Genomic DNA, 21,457 nt, shown 5'->3' on the forward strand with positions numbered 1-21,457 from the left:
ACACCCAGCAGTGTCCTGGTCCGTGATCTCTGGTTCATTTGATGTACTCACGGATTTGTCACACGATCTTACATATATGGTACATGTTCCTATTGTTTTGTGTATATTTTTCTCAATAAAATCTATTTAAGATTACTTTTTGGCAATTTTTTGGACTCATAGTTCTCCTTAGTTATATAAACTCATTCAACATCTTGCTTTTCTTATAAAAGACGCGGAAGGACAAAAACTGCTGGACTGTTGGATCTGTACACACAGCCCAGTATCTGCAAGGACTATGCTGTACTTAGCCTTACCCAAGGAGTCAAGGAAGGTAGTAACACCACACCGCATACACAATGAGACTTGGACTCAGATTTTCCAGGTCCCTTAGGTTTCTTAATGAGACTAATACAATATAGAGACTCCTTTTTAATCCAGCCAATTGGCTTAGCGGCCTAGCGGGATGGATTATTTTTGGAATTTTACAGACTTGTATGCAAATTTTGTTGCTTTGCTTATTGTTTTATGTAGCCATAAAAGCGCTAATATATGTATTACCTAAGCTATGGAAGAGTGTATGTTTAAGGAAGTAATCTAAGGCTGTGTAATCCATAGTGTATCATAGACCCCGGAAGACCACTGCTGACTGAGGAAGTGAGTGTCCACACTGAGGGTGGATGGGCGAAGCAGGTAGAAAGCCCCCTTATGGGTACTAGACCCATGAGACAGTAGCTCCTTTGTGGACATCAGCTGACCCGGTGGCAGAGGTTATACCATTTACAAAAGGGGGAAATTGATATAGAAGGGTTAATAGTTTGCCTTTAAGTGCTTTTTGCCTTTAATTACTAGAGTTACTAGAATCTGTTGATGCAGTAGTCTGATGGTCTCCTCTTCAAGGAGACTACTTTTCTTATCATGTATGTACTCAATAGTCAGCCACAACATGCTCTGGGTACGTGAGAGAATAAAGGTCAGTGTGATCCTGGGTGATGGTGGGGGCTACATGAATTACATTGAGAGTTACATTTGTTGTAAATAGTATAAAATATTGCCTCTTGCTGAATTACATCAGATAAAAGTGACTTGCTCACAGAATATGTGTGAGGTGTCCGTTGTCTCCAAGCACGCTTGTAAAATGTCGGGCGTAACCTCCTGATTTGGCCTCACTGGTGATCTGTCATGTCTGACATTGGGTCAGAATGAAAACAGCTACGGCACTACCAATTAAATCAATCCTCGGTTTTCACTGTGTCACACTGTGAGGATTTTCCATAAATATGTGCTTTTCTGCTTGTGAATGCATATTTAATGTGGATCAATTTAGTATCCAAAAGAGTCAACTCTTTTTTGTGATTGAAACCAATTGATTCTGCTCACCAAAATGAGGCCTGCCGATCACTAACTCTGACTTCAGGCCAAGCTGAGACTGAGTAAGCACTGAGAGCAGAAGTATTGTGCAACAACTGTAACTCTGCACTTTACACTCGTCCAACTTGTGTTTATTGATTACATGTTGGAACACTGGCTTGTACTTGCGCGAATATAAATACACAAGGATACAGAACAGACGGAGCTGTAGGGGCTGAGGCTCAAGATGGCTCTGACTATCTCAGCAACAATTCTCCTGGCTACTGGAGTCACTCTCCTTATTTATCTCATGAAATGGTGGGGTAGGGTCAAACAGAAGGACCTGCCACCAGGACCTACCCCTCTGCCCGGCTTGGGGAATATCCTTCAGATCAGCACTACAGAAATGCCACAGTCATTAATTAAGGTAAGAACACTTATTTGTAATCTTACTTTCATACGGAACTGGTTATACAGTATTGTGATTCTTACTATAACTGTGATGTGAAAGTAACAGTAGTTCCATCATAATCCTGTGATAGATAAAGGAAACCTTAGGGAATGTGAGTACTCTAGGTGAAATGCCGAGAGACAAAGAAAACCCTACATTAAGGGTCCCCAATCTAACCCAAGAAGAGGTATGAAACCGACTAAATAAGATTAAAATAGATAAATATCCGGATGAGATACACCCACGAGAACTACGAGAACTAAGTAATGTAATAGACAAACCATTATTTCTTATATCTAGGGACTCTATAGCGACAGGGTCTGTTCCGCAGGACTGGCGCATAGCAAATGTGGTGCCAATATTCAAAAATAGCTCTAAAAGTGAACCTGGAAATTATAGACCTGTAAGTCTAACCTCTATTTTTGGTAAAATATTTGAAGGGTTTCTGAGGGATGTTATTCTGGATTATCTCAAGGAGAATAACTGTTTAACTCCATATCAGCATGCGTTTATAAGGAATCGCTCCTGTCAAACCAATCTAATCAGTTTTTATGAAGAGTTAAGCTATAGACTGCACCAAGGTGAGTCATTGGACGTGGTATATCTTGAGTTTTCCAAAGCATTTGATACCGTGCCATACAAGAGGTTGGTATACAACATGAGAATGATGGGTCTGGGGGAGAATGTGTGTAAATGGGTAAGTAACTAGAAAGCAGAGGGTGGCTATAAATGGTAAATTCTCTAAATGGGCAGCTGTGACCAGTGGGGTACCGCAGGGGTTGGTTTTTGGACCTATTCTCTTCAACATATTTATTAATGATCTGGAAGAAGGTTTACACAGTAAAATATCGATATTTGCAGATGATACAAAACTATGTAAAGCAGTTAATACAAGAGAAGATAGTATTCTGCTACAGATAGATCTAGATAATTTGGAAACTTGGGCTGAGAGGTGGCAGATGCGGTTTAACAATGTTAAATGTTGGTTATACACATGGGAAGAAGGAATCAATATCACCATTACACACTGAACGGGAAACCACTGGGTAAATCTGACATGGAGAAAGATTTGGGGATCCTAGTTAATGATAAACTACCTGGAGCAGCCAGTGCCAAGCTGCGGCTGCCAAGACAAAACAGGATCATGGGGTGCATTAAAAGAGGTCTGGATACACACGATGAGAACATTATACTGCCTCTGTACAAATCCCTGGTTAGACCGCACATGGAGCACTGTGTACAGTTTTGGGCACCAGTGCTGAAGAAGAATATAATTGATCTAGAGCGAGTACAAAGGAGGGCAACAAAATTAATAAAGGGGATGGGGAACTACAATACCTAGAGAGATTGGCAAAATTAGGATTATTTAGTCTAGAAAAAAGACGACTGAGGGGCGATCTAATAACCATGTATAAGTATATAAGGGGACAATACAAATATCTTTCCAAGGACCTGTTTACACCAAGGAAGGTGACGGTCACAAGGGGGCATTCTCTGTGTCTGGAGGAGAGAAGGTTTTTCCGCCAACATAGACGAGGATTCTCTACGATTAGGACAGTGAGAATCTGGAATTCCTTGTCTGAGGAGGTGGTGATGGAATACAGTCAAGGGGTTCAAGAGAGGCCTGGTTGTCTTCCTGGAGTGTAACAATATTGTATCTTACAGTTATTAGGTTCTTCTGAAGGACGTAGATCTAGGGATTTATTCTGCTGGAATATAGGCTGAACTGGATGGACAAATGTCTTTTTTCGGCCTTTCTAACTAAGTTACTATGTTATTATGTTACTCTATAAAATTACTGTCATATTGGCTAATTTTTCACAGTTTGTCCCTCTTGCTCAGTTGAATATATAGATGGCCATAAACAGCAACCTGTACTCTCCTGTCAAACTTACAGTGTGAAAGAGATAAAGAGGGGTATTTGATGCCCCTACTTCTTATATTGGACTGATAAATACTTAAAAAGGGAGATATTATGATGATTATTGAAAGATAGACAACCTCAAACCCTAAGTCCAAAAAGATGTGACACTGTGTAAGATAAAAAAATTATAAAAAAATTACAATCTATATACATAAAAATGAGTGTGTGTGTGTGTGTATCAGCAACCAATCACTAAGCATCTGAGTGTGTATCAGCCACGCCCACTCCACATAGCAACCAATCACTAAGCATCTTTCATTTCACCAGAGCTGTTTATAAGAGTCTGAGCTGTAATTGGTTGCTATGAGAAATGGTTTTCCTTGTAGACAGTTGTGGTAACTGAGGCCTATTATTCTTATAATTTCTATGGTGTTATCATCCTTCTATAAAGCTGGAAATAACATCATTTATTACCGTGCGGACAACGACTGCAGGGGGAGCCCAGCATCACACAGGATAGGATTAGATACACAGCCCAGCGTCAGACAGGATAGGATTAGATACACAGCTCAGCAGACAATATCACACAGGATTGGATAAGATACACCGCTCAGCAGACTGTATCACACAGGATAGGATTGGATACATGGCTTACAAGACAGTAACACACAGGATAAGAGTAGATACATGGCTCAGCAGACTGTATCACACAGGATAGGATTAGATACACAGCCCAGTATCACACAGGACATGATTAGATACACAGATCAGCAGACAGTATCACACAGGATAGGATTAGATACACAGCTCAGCAGTCAGTAGCATAGGATAGGATTAGATACACGGCTCAGCAGACAGTAACACAAAGGATATAATTAGATACACGGCTCAGCAGACTGCATCGCACAAGATAGGATTAGATACACGGCTTAGCAGAATGTATCGCACAGGATAGGATTAGATAAACTTATCCTCAGAAGCAGAGGTGACTCTTGGTCTTCCTTTCCTGGGGCGGTTGTTATGATTAGGTAATTCAGAACCACAATGGACCTTGAAGTTCAGAGCACACAAAGTGGCCTGACAATAACCAAAAGACATAGGACGAGCTCTGAGACGTGGGAACTCTGCTGACCGCAATCCCTAATCCTATCCAACCACACTAGAGGCAGCCGTGGATTGCGCCTAACGCTCCCTATGCAACTCGGCACAGCCTGAGAAATTAGCTAGGCCTAAGATAGAAAAATAAGCCTACCTTGCCTCAGAGAAATACCCCAAAGGAAAAGGCAGCCCCCCACATATAATGACTGTGAGTAGAGATGAAAATACAAACGCAGAGATGAAATAGATTTAGCAAAGTGAGGCCCAACTTACTGAACAGACCGAAGATAGGAAAGATAACTTTGCGGTCAACACAAAACCCTACAAGCAACCACGCAGAGGGGGCAAAAAGACCCTCCGCACCGACTAACGGTACGGAGGTGCACCCTCTGCGTCCCAGAGCTTCCAGCAAGCAGAAAAACCAATTAAGCAAGCTGGACAGAAAAAATAGCAAACAAAAATAACACAAGCAAAACTTAGCTTATGCAGAGCAGACAGGCCACAGGAACGATCCAGGAGGAAGCAAGACCAATACTAGAACATTGACTGGAGGCCAGGAGCAAAGCACTAGGTGGAGTTAAATAGAGCAGCACCTAACGACTTCACCACATCACCTGAGGAAGGAAACTCAGAAGCCGCAGTACCACTTGTGACCACAGGAGGGAGCTCTGCCACAGAATTCACAACGGGCGGTCCTCTTGTGAGCCAGTTTCTTTGTAGCGCTTGATGGTTTTTGCCACTGCGCTTGGGGACACTTTCAAAGTTTTCACAATTTTTCGGACTGACTAACCTTCATTTCTTAATTTAATGATGGTCTCTCGTTTTTCTTTACTTAGCTGCTTTTTTCTTGCCATGATACAAATTCTAACAGTCTATTCAGTAGGACAACCAGCTGTGTATTCACCACTTATTAAACCTGACAGGGCACACCTGTGAAGTGAAAACCATTCCCGGTGACTACCTCTGGAAGCTCATCAAGAGAATGCCAAGAGTGTGCAAAGCAGTAATCAAAGCAAAAGGTGGCTACTTTGAGGAACCTAGAATTTATACATTATAACATTAGTTTCACTGCCAAAAATTAAAAGTACTTAGGACTGTGTACTTTTATTAGAATCCTGTATAATAAGCTGATGATAAAGTATGCCTGCCACTATGTACCATCAGCAATTTTCAGTGATCTGTGTAACAACCCAGCAACAAGTGTTTAATGTGCCTGCAGCACCTCCACAGGAGAAATGAAGTATTACATTTTGCCCTTAATTGGCTAAATGCAATCCAAGCACATTCTGGCTCCTCCAGTGAGAAGCTCTTTGTACATTCTGCTCTTCTCAGAAGCTAATAAATTTGGCACCTACTATGGGATTCCTACTATAAACTCAGAAATGTATACGTCTGTGTACAGGAAAGATATATATCTTGGTACCATGTTAGCCAGTGGATAGAAAAATATATAGAATTGAGAGTCCTCAGTGGTTGATACCTTTTAATGGCTAACTGATATCTATCCACTGGCTAACACGGTACCAAGATATACATCTTTCCTGTATCCAGTTAGCCATTAAAAGGTATCAACCACTGAGAACTCTCAATTCTAAATATTTATATACGTCTGTGTAGCAATTACATCTTTACTTTAGAGATCTCAGCATTTTTTACATTTTTAGGCTGGCTTCACTCTTGCGTTGGGCAGAGCTGCGGAGGGCTGCGTTGTTCCTCCGTTAAGCCCCGCCCACTGCCGCACCTATTCCATTCATATCTGCCTACCACGGCAGGCGTCCTGCGTACCAATCTTTAACACTGGGGACGCAGGCCATGCGAATGTATGCGGATGCCTACGCATGCATCGTTTTGACGCTGCACCGAACTGCATCAAACGCAACATATTGCATTTTGTTGCCGTCGCGCAGCGTAGAAATGAGCGTAGCCCTCCGCAGCTGTGCCCAACGAAGGGGGAAACCAGCCTTAGATAGTAAATATACAGTTTTTGCCTACAGTATATATTACTTGTTTTGAAGATAAATTCGCCAGATTTTAAGATTTTCATATCTCTCTAGCTAAGTGAGACGTATGGACCTGTCTATACCATCTATTTTTCAAACCTTCGGACCATAGTACTGATTGGGTATGATGCCGTGAAGGAAGCATTGGTGGACTGCAGTGACGCATTTAGTAACAAGGGAGACATAGGAGGAGGAGACCTGTTGTCTAAAGATTTTGGTAAGTTTAAGTAAATTAGTATAATAGCAAAAATATGATACTTTATTATGATATTAACCCCTTTTTGCCATCTGCCATACTATCCCATTCATGTACCCTTTGGCCCGTCTGACCATGGACAGGATAGCACATCATCGGCGATCGTCCGCACACACGGGTGGTATGTTGCCGATAGCAGCCTGGTGTCAGCTGATTCTCACAGCTCATACCTGGCACTTTAACCCCCGGAACACTGCGGTCAAACAAGATTGCAGTGTTCTGGTGCCGGCAGAGGCATAGAGAAGCATCGAGTTGTCCTGATGTTCTCCTTTCAGACCCCCGGCTCCAAGATGGCCACGGGGTCCTTCCGGGTACGCAGGGAGGTGGCTTCTTAGTGCCTGTTGAGAGCAGGCATCGGCAAGCCTCCTTCACTTCTTGTCAGATCGCTGATCAGATACAGTGCAGTGCAAAGTGTTAGATCAGCGATCTGACTTTATATAGTGATGTCCCATCCTGGGACAATGTAAAAAGTAAAAAAAAATATTAGCATCTGTAAAAATATATTTTTTTAAATTCCTAAATATAGAAAAAAATAAAAAATTTTCCTATAAATATATTTCTTTATGTAAATAAAAAAACAATAAAAGTACACATATTTAGCATCGCCACGTCTGTAATGACCCGACCTGTAAAGCTGTCCCACTAGTTAACCCCTTTAGTGAACCCAATAAAAAACAAAAAAAGGCACAAAAGCAATGTTTTATCATCATACCGCTGAACAACAAGTGGAATAACACTCCATCAAAAAGCCGAATATAAATAAACATGTTACCGGTAAAAAAACGACATCTTCGGGGGCGTGGCCTGAGACAGAACGAGGTCAGACGTGCTTTGCAAGATCTCCTGCTCCCAGCCACATTTTATTGCCTCTTAATAAGGATTTTTGGGTGAAAATTTTATAGGACCCCCTGCTTGACATCAGCGTCCCTCTGTGGCAGCCCAGGAAGCCTTCATACCGGCTGAGAGACGGGAATGCTGGGACGCCGACACGCATGGGGGCTTGGTGGGCCCTCGGCTTTGACCCAAGATGCCGGGGTTGCGCCTTCCACCTCTCCCCCTAGCTCAGCCGGCTGCTGGTGCCGCTGTGTGGTGTCCTGAGGGAGCGGTGAGGGAGACCAGAGGGCCGCGTGACGGCCGAGCAGCGGCAACAGACCGGTGACCCGTGGCGCAAGGTACCTGCTCGTAGCTCTTGGACGGTGGGGGCCTGTGATCTGGCTGGTGTCGGACGAGACTGGTGGGGGCTCCCACATTTCCCGGCGGGCTGAGAGAAGCGGAACGGTAGACGGGCGGCAGGCGAGGCCCCGACCACCTCGGTGTCCACACGCGGCCGGCGCCATCTTGGCGATATTCACAGTGAGTAGCTCCCTGAAGCTGTATAGAGGAAGACCCCGCCTCCCTGCTCTCCTCTCTCCTCTATCTTGGGTCCCTGAGATGGCGGGAGATGCCGAGAACATCTCATAGTGAGGAGCAGAACCCCAAATCCTGCACTGCTCCCCGCTGGCTTGGATTGCATAAGAAACTATAAAAGGCAGGCGCTACCCACCTCAGACGCTGCTCACCTTAGACTGCAGTCTGTTTGCAGCTAATAAAGAGATATTTAAGGGCAATGCTACAAATAGCCCCAGTGCATCTGACATACATCTCCTAGAATACCTACATATAATGGTCTGTCATTTTAGATTCCGGATTGAAATACACGCCACAAACATGCTATCATAAACTGCATTCCTGGGCGCGAGTGGCGATAGAAGGAGCTTTCATCTTGCATCCCATAAAATTATAATGGTGAAGAAGACAGGAAAGGTACGCCCCAAGAGCTTAATATCAGCCCTGTATCAGGGTAAACAAGGGGAAATGGAGAAATTTCTTAAGCAGAAGGCAGCGACTAGAGCCACTACAAAAAACCCTCACTCAGGCATTGCCACAGATGACTTGGCTGAAGAAACTGACTCGATCTTACTAACTATGTTACTATGTTACTATGTTACTATGAGTGATGAGGCCTCAGGCAGTGACTTTCCTCAAGCCAACGCGGGAAAACTGTCTAGATCCTTCCTCAAAAAGTCTCTGGCTCAAGCTATGAAGCCTCTAATTGCTGAAATAGCAGGTATGAGGGCTGACCGTTCACATATAAGCAACAGAGTGGAATCTTTGGAAGCTTCACAGGCTTTGCTTATTAATCATTCAAACAATATGAAAGACCACCTGGACTACCACAGAATGCAACTAAATAATGCAGCTCTTGCTTTGGAAGACCAGGAGAACCGAAGCCGCAGGAAGAATATCAGGATCAAAGGTCTACCTGAAAGTGTCTCCCAAGAGATTCTGGAAAAAGCCACCAGAGAGATATTTGCTATGCTCCGGCCAAGAGAAAAAAGCAACCAGGTCATTATTGAAAGAGTACACAGATCACTCAGGCCTAAGCCAAAATCCTCTGACCCACCTAGAGATGTTATCTGCGGTTTGCTGAGCTTCCTGGACACTTCTGCAATTCTGGCGGCCTCCAGAGATAACAAATCGCTCACTTGTGAAAACTCACCCATTCAACTATACCAAGACCTTGCTCCATCGACCCTGATGAAACGAAGAATTCTAAAACCACTGCTAGATACATTACGCTTGAAAAAAATTCTATACAAGTGGCTCTTTCCTTTTGGATTAGCCATACATGGTGGAGGCAAACAAGTGGTTGTTAGGTGCCCGGAAGATCTCCCCAAAGTCTGGGATACATTCAACTTGACCGAAATTGAGGTCCCTTCTTGGCTCCCCCTAGATATGGATCCAGGTGCCCCTCATCCATTGAAAACTATCACTGGAGATCAAGGAGAATGGACCCCAGTTAAAAGGCTTGCGTCGCCCAGACAGGGGAGATCTAGTGCTAAAAAGAAACCCCCTCCATGAACAGCATCCTGGGTCTAAACGGAACCTTTCGATGAAAGATCTCTATCGCCGTTGCCTTTCTTAAATGCATAGATAGTCTTCACTGTATATCAGTTGTAGATGTTTAACGAATACAGATTTTCTAATGTTATATTGCCACTCGCGCGTCGGAGTGTGTCCATCCTATCTGCTATGGTAGGTATTCCCAGCCACCGCTTCTGCGGCAGATGGGTAGTTTACTTGTTTATATTTGTATACCATTTTTCCCTTTTGTTTTTGTTGTTGCTCTGGTTTACTGGGATGTTTGATTGGTTCAGTCCACAGACTCAGAGATCTATTTCTGCCCACTGTTATAATTATGACTACTATTAATCCATCCGCCACTATAGTGGTTTGTTCTTTCAATGTTAAAGGGTTACGTTCTCCAAACAAAAGAGGTCAAATTCTGAGACTTTTAACACTAGAACTACTGATGGAGTCATTTTGACTCCTTTCGTTTTTTATTTCTCTTCTGTGACTACATTTTTCAGAATTCCGGCTTGGAACTCGGTGACTTTTCCTCAAATATGATGTGAAAAAAGATTTTGTGAGAATAAATAATTTTGGTAAAAAATTTGCGCGTTTTTTTCAAAATTTACCAAGAACTACTGAAGGGAGTCATTTTGACTCCCTACTATATTTTGAGGTCCTTTTGTCACTAACTGTTGCTATAAAGTTTTGTAAACAGGAACACATGGGCTACCTGCACAGAGAACAAGTCTGTAAGAACATGTTCACACACCACCAAGAAACCTTTTTTTTTTTAAATACATCAGATAGGGATTGCATACATTAGTTAGGACTGCTCTGATATGGGTATACCGTGAAGATTGGTAGAGCAGCTTAGTATACATTTTTTGCAAAAAACGTATCAACCAAATACCCTGTTATTTACATCTTTTACTAGCACTTGCGGATTACTGCAAACATTTTTTCAAACTGAGTGTTTTTGGTTTTACCATTCTCTTTTGTGTCTTCAGGTTCCTTGGTGGTGTGTGAACATGTTCTTACAGACTTGTTCTCTGTGCAGGTAGCCCATGTGTTCCTATTTCCATAATTGTTCTCTTGTGTCTACAAGACTGGGGAGTTCCACCACTCCTCTTGGGCTAGCTGCACAAAAGCTGTTCTACCCTGTATGCACACATGGATTTTTCCTCTCTGAACCCTGTTCACACAGGTAATGTACAGATGATCAGGTTTTTAAATACATCAGATAGGGATTGCATACATTAGTTAGGACTGCTCTGATATGGGTATACCGTGAAGATTGGTAGAGCAGCTTAGTATACATTTTTTGCAAAAAACGTATCAACCAAATACCCTGTTATTTACATCTTTTACTAGCACTTGCGGATTACTGCAAACATTTTTTCAAACTGAGTGTTTTTGGTTTTACCATTCTCTTTTGTGTCTTTATAAAGTTTTGTGCATAATTTTTTCACTCTGTCTTATTTACCCTGATGTTCATATAGATGTAGTTCAATTTACATGTCAACTTTTCACATTTTCCTTGTGTTTTACCTGCTTGTATTACTGTGTAATGCTGAACAAAATAGCTTGTTTACTCTAGGCTCTTATCTTATGCTAATGAAGGGTGGTGTTTTTCTAAGGTCCTAGCAGGAGACAGTATTCTGGATAGTAACTTTACTTTCAGTTCAGCTGAAGAGACAAAGAGAACAGACACAGACATACGAGCTCTGAAGACTCATACAGGTATGAATTGTTATGAAATAGTTTAGCTGTCTGTCAACTGATTCAGCCCACCTACTTTTGAAGGTGGCAGAACAGTTATTATTTCTTTTAGTTTTCATTTCATTTCTATTTTTCAGCAGGGAACTATATAGAATTATGGAATTTGTGAGGCATATGGAGAGAAGACGTTTGATAAAGCCTCAGGATATTCTGGCTACTTTGCAATCCATACCGGAGGATGAATCGGAATCCGAATTGCAGGAACATGTATTTGATTCTGACAGTGATGAAGATTTCATTCCTCAGAACATATCAAGTGAATCTGAAGACTCAGAAGGAACAAATCCAGAAGGTAAGTAGTTATGTGTATTTATTTGTTCTTCCACACACTGAGTTAGGGCCTGTGCACACTAGCAGAATTCTGGCTGAATAGCCATCTGGATATTCTTGCCGCAATACAGGCCGTACCTGCCCGCTCATGCCTGAAGCTCCGCTCCGAACCCCGGGCTGGAGCCGCTGTCAGGGACAGAGCAGCGCTTGCTTACGCGCGAGCATGGCTCCGTCCCAGACAGCGGCTCCAGCCCGGGGTTCGGAGCGGAGCTTCAGGTATGAAACTCCGCTCTGTACCTGAGCGGGCAGGTACGGGCCGGATTGTGGTGAGAATATCCGGTCGGATATTCCGCCGCTAATCCAGCCAGTGTGCACGGACCCTTACAAAACAAAAATTCTAAATATTCATCAACTTTTTTCCAGATATTCCAAGCACATCAACTGGGGATCGGGCTCATGCAGTTATGTTGCCTCGTGACCATCCTCCTGGTCGTGGACAGAAAAAATCAGCAAAACGTCCCAGAAATGAAAGAACAACAGATAACGATGGCGGCGAAGGTAATGCAACAACAAACACCAGAGAAGGCGAATCTGAAGGAATACTAGTTTCAGCGGATGGTATTCAATGGAAACCTGTTGAAATTGGACAACACTTGCCTGGTAGGCGTGACAGCCAAAATATTCTTCGAGAAGCACCTGGCCCTACAGGATACGCCAGAAGAAATATCATTATCGATAGTCCTTTGAGCGCATGGCGTTTATTTTTTGATTCATATATATTGACACATATAAAGAACTGTACGCTTGCAGAAGCATGCAGGAACAATAATTTACAGTTTAATCTGATGAGGAGCTAGATGCATTCATTGCGATATTCTATGCTCGTGGAATATCTGGCACGAACCGTCACTCGATTAGCAGTATTTGGTGTAATGACTGGGGAATACCGTTTTGCAAAGCGACAATGTCTAGGGACCGCTTTGTTGAAATTATGAGGTTTCTCAGATTTGATGAGAAATCTACTCGATCGGAGAGACTGCAAACGGACAAGTTTGCTCTATTTTCTACTGTGTGGGACAGGTTTATTGAAAATTGTATTGCGTGTTACAAACCTGGCCCATACATAACGGTGGATGAGCAACTTTTCCCAAGCAAAACTAGGTGTCCATTCACGCAGTACATGCCTTCCAAACCAGATAAATATGGCCACAAATATTGGCTAGCTGTTGATAAGGAGAGCAAATATCTGGCAAATGGCTTCCCTTATCTAGGCAAAGATGACACACGCCGTGCTGAGGACCGTTTAGCTGACCATGTGGTAATGAAGTTATTGGACCCGTTTTTGAAAAAAGGTCGCAATGTTACAACCGATAATTATTTTACTTCATTAAAATTAGCTAAACAGCTAAAAAGCAAAGGAACAACCATCGTGGGAACACTGAATAAGATAAGGCGAGAAGTGCCTAAAGAAATAAAATCCATGAAAGAGGAATTGTACCACACTAAAGTGTTTAGAAATGAAGACAATTTTACACTTACAGTATATCAAGGAAAGCCCAACAAAAATGTTGTCATTTTGAGTTCCGTCCATCCAGATGTTGTTGTTGCGTCTGATTCCGCTAAAAAAACTCCAGAAACGGTAAAGTTTTACAATGAAACAAAATATGGAGTAGATGTAGTGGATCAGATGGCACGAAAATATACCACACGAACATCCACAAGGAGATGGCCTGTTCATGCATTTGAAAATGCCTTAGACTTTGCGGGTATAAATGCATGTATAATATTCAAGGAGATTACCCACCAAAAAATGTCACGCAAGGCATTTTTGCAAACGCTTGTGAGAGAGTTGAGTGGTCCTTATGTCACAGATAGAGAAAAGGGTTCCACGTCCCAAGTTTCTACATGTTCAGAAGTGATGGTTCAAACAAAATTTTGCCAGATCAAAGAAAAGTGCAAGAAATATAGATCTGTCGGCAATTGTAAGACTTGTGGTAAGTCTTTGTGTGGGCAATGTACTGCCATAAATCAAAGGCAATGCCTAAAATGCGAAACACCAAATGTTTAGAAGGTGAATTCTGCGCCATATTTTCATTTTTATGCTCCTCAACCTACATTTTCTCTGCTTTTTGTTCTTCAGTTGTTGTTTATATGTGTGCACTTGAATAAAAAAAAATGTTTGAAAAACGTCTATTATAATTATTGTTATTTTCTGTAGAAAAATAAGAAAAGCAGAAAAAAAAACAATCAAAAGCATTACTGTTGGATCTCACAAAAATAATACATTACAAAAAATATAATTATTAATAAATAACCACAAATGAAACTCTAAAAATAAACGAAAACAAGCAAGGAGTCAAAATGACTCCTTTCAGTAGTTCTAGGCGGGGTCACGAGTCCAGTAGTCCTAGTGTTAAATTCTAAAAAAGCTAGCATTGCTCTCCTACAGGAAACTCACTTCAAAAAAGGAAGGGTTCCTGACATGTCCCGATCTCAATTTCTGTTTGGATACCATAGCACGGGTTCCTCAGCTTCCAGAGGAGTGAGTATAATTATAAAAAGAAATGTTCCCTTTGTTCTAATAGACTCTTTGACGGATGCCGATGGGAGATTTGTTATGATTAAAGGCCTTTTGGCCAATACCAAAATAACTCTGTGTAACTTATACGCCCCCAATACTAATCAAGTGGGATGGCTATGCAAAACTTTAAATATCCTGAAATTGTTTGCAAAATGTGTTGTGGTGGTAGGTGGAGATTTCAATGTTCCTCTTAACCCGTCCCTTGACACTTCGTCTGGAAAGACATCTATCTCTCAAAAAGCCCTGAGAAGGCTCCATCTTTCTCTACAGTCCTTAAATTTATTAGATCCATGGAGGACCTTATATCCCACCACCAAGGACTACACCTTTTATTCGCCCCTACACAATACCTATCATAGAACTGACTACCTTCTAACCCAAGCGTCTTGTCTCCATCTCATAAAGTCAGCAACAATTGATAACATACTATTGTCAGACCATGCACCTATTTTCCAGGAGATGAGCATCTCGTCTCTCCCTAAGATTACGAAATCATGGACTCTAAATGAGACCCTGCTGGATTCTAGCCAGCACGTATCTAAGCTAACAGACACTCTCGAGAACTTTTTCCAGGATAATACATGCTCGGGTCCTCCGCCCCCATGGTTTGGGAAGCCCATAAGGCTGTTATGAGAGGGGAGCTCATCTCCCTGGGGTCTTTTGTCAAAAAAGAAAGAATAAAGCAAACTCTATCTATCTTACACCAAATTAATGCTTTTGAGAAGATACACAAAAGATCCTGTAGCGATAACATCCAATCCAAGTTGGTTAAACTACGTCAATCCATAAAAAACCTCATAAATATACAATCAGCTAAAATCTACATGAGATGCAAACAGAAGTTCTACCTCCATGGTAATAGAGGCAGTAAACTCATGACTTCCCTTCTTAGGAAACGTAATGAGAAGAGGTTTGTAAACCACATTAAGGCCGCCGTCACACTTGCGAGTTTTACGGACGTATGAGTGCAGAAAATACGTCCGTAAAACTCGCAAAACAAACGGCACAATTATTCTCTATGCCCCTGCTCCTATCTGCCATATTTTACTGATCCGTATTATACGGCTTTCTACGGCCGTAGAAAATTGCAGCATGCTGCGTTTGTCACCGTATTGTGCAAGAAATACGCCAATGAAATTCTATGGAAGCCTGAAAAATACGGATCACACACGGACCAGCAGTGTGACTTGCGAGAAATACGCAGCAGTGTTAGAGAGAAAAGCCGGCAATTCAGTGCAGTGTACAGTAAAATCACACTGACAGCTTACAGAAGAATAAGTAGAATAAATGTGTACACATAGAATAGGTATATATATATATATATATATATGTCAGTGAAACACATATATATATATATATATATATATATATATATATAATATATTTCTTCCAGCGCGAGATAGCTTTAAAGCCGGTAATTCAATTACCGGCTTTTGCTCTCTCCTTCCTAAACCCGACATGATTTGAGACATGGTTTACATACAGTAAACCATGTCATACCCCCCTATTTTTTGCATATTCCACACTACTAATGTTAGTAGTGTGTATGTGCAAAATTTGGCCGTTCAATCTACTAAATTAAAGAGTTAAATGGCGGAAAAAATTGGCGTGGGCTCCCGCGCAATTTTCTCCACCAGAGTAGTAAAGCCAGTGACTGAGGGCAGATATTAATAGCCTGGAGAGGGTCCACGGTTATTGCCCCCCCCTAGCTAAAAACACCTGCCCCCAGCTACCCCAGAAAAGGCACATCTGGAAGATGCGCCTATTCTGGCACTTGGCCACTCTCTTCCCATTCCCGTGTAGCGGTGGGATATGGGGTAATGAAGGGTTAATGCCACCTTGCTATTGTAAGGTGACATTAAGCCAAATTAATAATGGAGAGGCGTCAATTATGACACCTATCCATTATTAATCCAATACTAGTAAAGGGTTAAAAAAATACACAAACACATTATTAAAAATTATTTTAATCAAATAAAAACAAAGGTTGCTGTAATATTTTATTCAACCAATCACTGAAGACCCTCGTTCTGTAACAAAAATAACATAATAAACCAACAATATCCTTACCTTCCGCAGATCTGTAAAGTCCAACGATGTAAATCCATCTGAAGGGGTTAAAATATTTTGCAGCCACAAGCTTTGCTAATGCAACGTTGTTCGTGGCTGCAAAACCCCGGAGAATGAAGGTAAAGTAGGTCAATTACCTATATTTACCTTCATTTGCGGTGAGGCGCCCTCTGCTGGTTGTTCCTAGATCGTGGGAATTTTCCTAGAAAGCTCCCAGGCTCGAGTTCATATTAGGACAACCAGCAGAGGGCGCCTTTTATGAACTCGAGCCTGGGAGCTTTCGCTAGCCAGACCCCCTTCTCATCTTAGACTGGATAATGTGACCTTAACTACTCTCCAAATCAGACACCTTGTGAACAACGAGCTTCCCACAGACACCTTTCCCTCTATACTCGCTCCCATTTGCACCATCCCTTTCCTGCTTGACCCCGATTTTCGAGACCCATATGGGCTCTGTTCCTCACTACTGAATGAACCTTTAAACAGTTACTATAATAATTAAATTCTTTATGGGGGGACCTGACCTACAACATCACTAAACCACCCAAACAATTTTCTTCAAACACAACATATTAAAAGAACCCTTAACCAATTTAGACCAAAGTTCCCAACTAAACCTAAACTGTCGTGGCTCGATATTTTAGCTAAAGCTCCTCACCCAAAAATGAAGAATATATCCCGCATTTATTGGCAACTGAACACTCCATCGGAGAAATCAAAACCCTCCTTTATTCACTTTTAGGAATTGGAACTCAATATTAACATCACAGAAACTCAAATAGCTAAAATCCTGACACATGCAAGAGGCTTCTCCAGATGGATCTTTCCTCAGGAAAATTCTTACAAAATTTTAAAAAGGTGGCATCTGTCAGGTTCCTGCTTCTGCACAGGGGGAATCTCGAACAATCTCCGCTGCGGTCACCCATTTTTCTCCAGCCGCAGTGGAGTCTGCTCAGCAGAGACGTTGGTCCCAGCATCTAGCTCAGGCTAATACTGGACAACTGGTTACTACTGCCCTTCCAGGCTCTGTTCTTGTAGCCAGCAATGTTCAGCAGCGAGCAGGTCTTTCTGGGACTAAGTCCAGATTTTCCCTTTCTGAGCATGCCCACGGGATGACCTCCCATTGGAGGTCAGGGGTCACATGCTCAGATACTGCAGCAGATCCCATTGGTCCTTTATTGGAAGGTCCTGAAGGTGCTAAACTTCTGTGGCAGCTTCCCATTGGTCCTTTATTGGAAGGTCCTGAACGTGCTGCAGCTATATAAGCTTCGCATGACCGCACGGCTATGCGCTAGTGTACAATTGTTATCGTGTGTGTGTTGATGAGTGCAAGTCTTTCCTTAAAAAACCCATCCCTTGTGTATGACTGTTCGCATAAGGTGTATGGCTGCAATCTAGCGCCCGGCTGAACTCACAGCTTTAATGCACGAAACAGCGTCTAACTGCTCTGACCGCCAGTGCAGCGCCGTGCGCTATTAGAGCGCTTACCTTACCAAAATCTGGGTGGTTTGTGGCATCCGCTAGTGTGGCACAGCATGCACTTCTGTGCATATTAGTTACTCTGATACCCCAATTGTGGTGTCGATCGCAAGAGGTCTACACTAACTCTAATCCTGTGTCCTGGGATAGAGTTCTGTGGCTCCTTGCTTGCGCTCTCTGTGCGGTACCGCAACCCTGTGACTTAACAGGGATCGCTTACTTCATACAGGGTGAAGTTAACCCATGTGTGTATCCTCATTGTACCGCCATATAGTCCGTCAATACTTAGCAACAGGTTCCATATCTGCACGGTGGACCCCGGGCTGCGAAGGCACCTTATTGTATCTATTTAATTATTTGGTGCATTCCGCTAGCCCTAACATAATACTAGCACCAGGGTCTGGCTAGTAATGACGGACAAGCAGCAATCTTTGCGGTATATCCAGCAGCTGAAGGGTAGGTTGGCGGCTCTTGAGCGCACAACCTCAGCTGTGGATGTAACCGCAGTTGCTGTTCAGGCTGCTAGCGTGGCAGCAGCAACCTTGTCTACTGCCATCCCTGTTCCGACTCTATCTCCCCTCCCGCTGCCAGAAAATTTTTCTGGTGATAGTAAATCTTGTAGGGGTTTCGTGAGTCAGTGCTATATACATCTCGAGCTTCTGGCCGCACGTTTCCCCACAGAGCGGTCTAAGGTGGGATTTATTGTGTCTCTCCTGTCGGACAGGGCGTTGGAGTGGGCTACGCCGCTGTGGGAGCATGGCGATCATGTGGTGCAGAATGCTCCATTGTTTCTGAGCACTCTGAAACAGGTCTTTTTAGGACCTCGTGTCACCCATGATACGGCGCTCCAACTGGTCAGCCATTTTGCAGTCCATTTTCACAAACTAGCATCTGAGCTGGAGTGGTCGGATAAAGCCCTTATTCAGATATTTTGGAGGGGGGCTGGCTGACCACGTGAAGGATGCTCTGGCCACTAGGGAGATTCCAGCCACACTGGAGGAGTTAATAGCAGTGGCCACTCGTATTGACCTCCGTTTTCACGAGCGGAGGTTAGAGCGATCCCAGTGTAGGCAGAGGTTTCAGCTGGCTCCTACCTTCGCCAAACCTTTGGAATCTCCAGTCCAGGCCCCTGAGTCCCATGAGCCTATGGTAGTGTCACGAGCAGGATCTAAGTCCCGGACTGCTCGTGCACTCCAGGTTTGTCATGTTTGCCAGCAGTCAGGACATCTTGCCATCAGATGTTCCCAGCGGTCAAGGAAACGTCAGCGTCTAGTGGTAGTAGGTGGAGGTACACTAGACACGGCAACATTTGCCTCCAAATTGTCCTATAAGGGGACAATTACTATAGACTCATTTTCCCACTCGGTAGAGCTCTGCGTGGATTCTGGGGCGGAGGGCAATCTTATGTCATTTGCCTTCGCCCAACGTCACGCAATTCCCCTGGTAATGTTAGCTCAACCAGTGACCGTACGAGTGGTAAATGTGTCGACACTGCCCTCACAGATAACACACCAGACCATCCCTTTCACTCTGTCCATGTCGCCATCTCATTAGGAGATTATATCTCTGCTTGTCATTCCTGAGGGAATTGACGAGGTCCTGTTGTGGATGCCTTGGCTACGGTACCACTCTCCTCATATTGAGTGGTCCACAGGCAGAATTTTGGGATGGGGTGAATCTTGTGGGGGTAGATGTCAGAGGGAATGTGTTCAGGTTGCTATTACTGAGGTACCCGCAGATCTATCCTCTCTCCCCAAGAAGTATTGGTCCTATGCAGACGTGTTCTCCAAAAGAGCTGCAGAGACCCTTCCGCCTCACCGCCCCTATGACTGTCCTATTGACCTCTTGACTGGTGCTGAGCCTCCCCGGGGTCGAGTCTAGCCGTTATCTCTCCCGGAGACAGAGGCAATGTCAAAGTACATCAAGGAAAATTTGGCAAGAGGATTCATTAGGAATTCAGTGTCACCTGCAGGGGCTGGGTTCTTCTTCGTGCAGAAGAAGAATGGGGAACTACGTCCATGCATAGATTACAGGGGTCTTAACGCCATCACCGTTAAGAATAAGTATCCTTTGCCCCTGATATCTGAGCTCTTTGATAGGCTTCGGAGAGCAAGGGTATTTACAAAATTAGATCTGCGGGGTGCTTACAACCTGATTCGCATCCGTGAGGGGGACGAATGGAAGACGGCTTTTAACACCAGGGATGGGCACTATGAATATCTGCTGATGCCCTTCGGGCTCTGTAATGCCCCAGACTTTGTGAACGACATCTTCCGGGATATGCTCTCCACCTCGGTCGTAGTCTATCTGGATGATATTCTCATCTACTCTCCAGATATTGACTCCCGCCGGAGAGATGTTTGCAAAGTCTTCGACCTCCTATGGGCAAACTCCCTCTATGCCAAGTTGGAGAAGTGTGTGTTTGAGAAGGAGTCCCTACCTTTCCTAGGCTATATCATCTCCACCCAGGGATTGGCTATGGATTCTGCCAAACTACAGGCTGTGATGGACTGGCAGGAACCCCATTCTCTTAAAGCGGTGCAGCTTTATTTTTTACATGAATATGGATCCCAGGGCCTGAAGGAGAGTTTCCTCTCCTTCAGGACCTGGGAACCATTCCAGGATACATTTCAATATTTGTGTCCCATTGACTTGTATTGGTATCGGGTATCGGCGATATCCAATATTTTTCGGATATCGGCCGATACAATCCGATACCGATACTTTCAAATATCGGAAGGTATCGCTCAACACTAGTGGCTATATTGGTCACTGAGAGTTTTCTTGAAATATCAGAACTGTATTTTTGTACATTGTGAGATACTTAATTATTATTTTCATGTTAGCAGATGAAAATACACAATAATTCTGCACACTAATAGTTGTTCGATAATTCTGCACACAGATACAGGTCCTTCTCAAAAAATTAGCATATAGTGTTAAATTTCATTATTTACCATAATGTAATGATTACAATTAAACTTTCATATATTATAGATTCATTATCCACCAACTGAAATTTGTCAGGTCTTTTATTGTTTTAATACTGATGATTTTGGCATACAACTCCTGATAACCCAAAAAACCTGTCTCAATAAATTAGCATATCAAGAAAAGGTTCTCTAAACGACCTATTACCCTAATCTTCTGAATCAACTAATTAACTCTAAACACATGCAAAAGATACCTGAGGCTTATATAAACTCCCTGCCGGGTTCATTACTCAAAACCCCCATCATGGGTAAGACTAGCGACCTGACAGATGTCAAGAAGGCCATCATTGACACCCTCAAGCAAGAGGGTAAGACCCAGAAAGAAATTTCTCAACAAATAGGCTGTTCCCAGAGTGCTGTATCAAGGCACCTCAATGGTAAGTCTGTTGGAAGGA

At 43.0% G+C, this 21,457-nt stretch overlaps 1 protein-coding gene across 1 annotated transcript in view; it reads left to right on the top strand.

Annotated features, from left to right (window-relative positions):
• The first annotated feature begins 1,525 nt into the window (after positions 1 to 1,525).
• LOC138661769 (cytochrome P450 2G1-like) overlaps positions 1,526 to 21,457 on the top strand; it is a 74,951-nt gene continuing 55,019 nt past the window's right edge. The window contains exons 1-2 of the mRNA XM_069746673.1: positions 1,526 to 1,756; positions 6,797 to 6,959. Coding sequence (XP_069602774.1) covers positions 1,577 to 1,756; positions 6,797 to 6,959 — 343 coding nt within the window. The 5' untranslated portion in view covers positions 1,526 to 1,576. The remainder of the gene's footprint in view (positions 1,757 to 6,796; positions 6,960 to 21,457) is intronic.

The sequence above is a fragment of the Ranitomeya imitator genome, chromosome 2 (assembly GCF_032444005.1).
Source record: "Ranitomeya imitator isolate aRanImi1 chromosome 2, aRanImi1.pri, whole genome shotgun sequence".
Taxonomy (NCBI): Eukaryota; Metazoa; Chordata; class Amphibia; order Anura; family Dendrobatidae; genus Ranitomeya; species Ranitomeya imitator.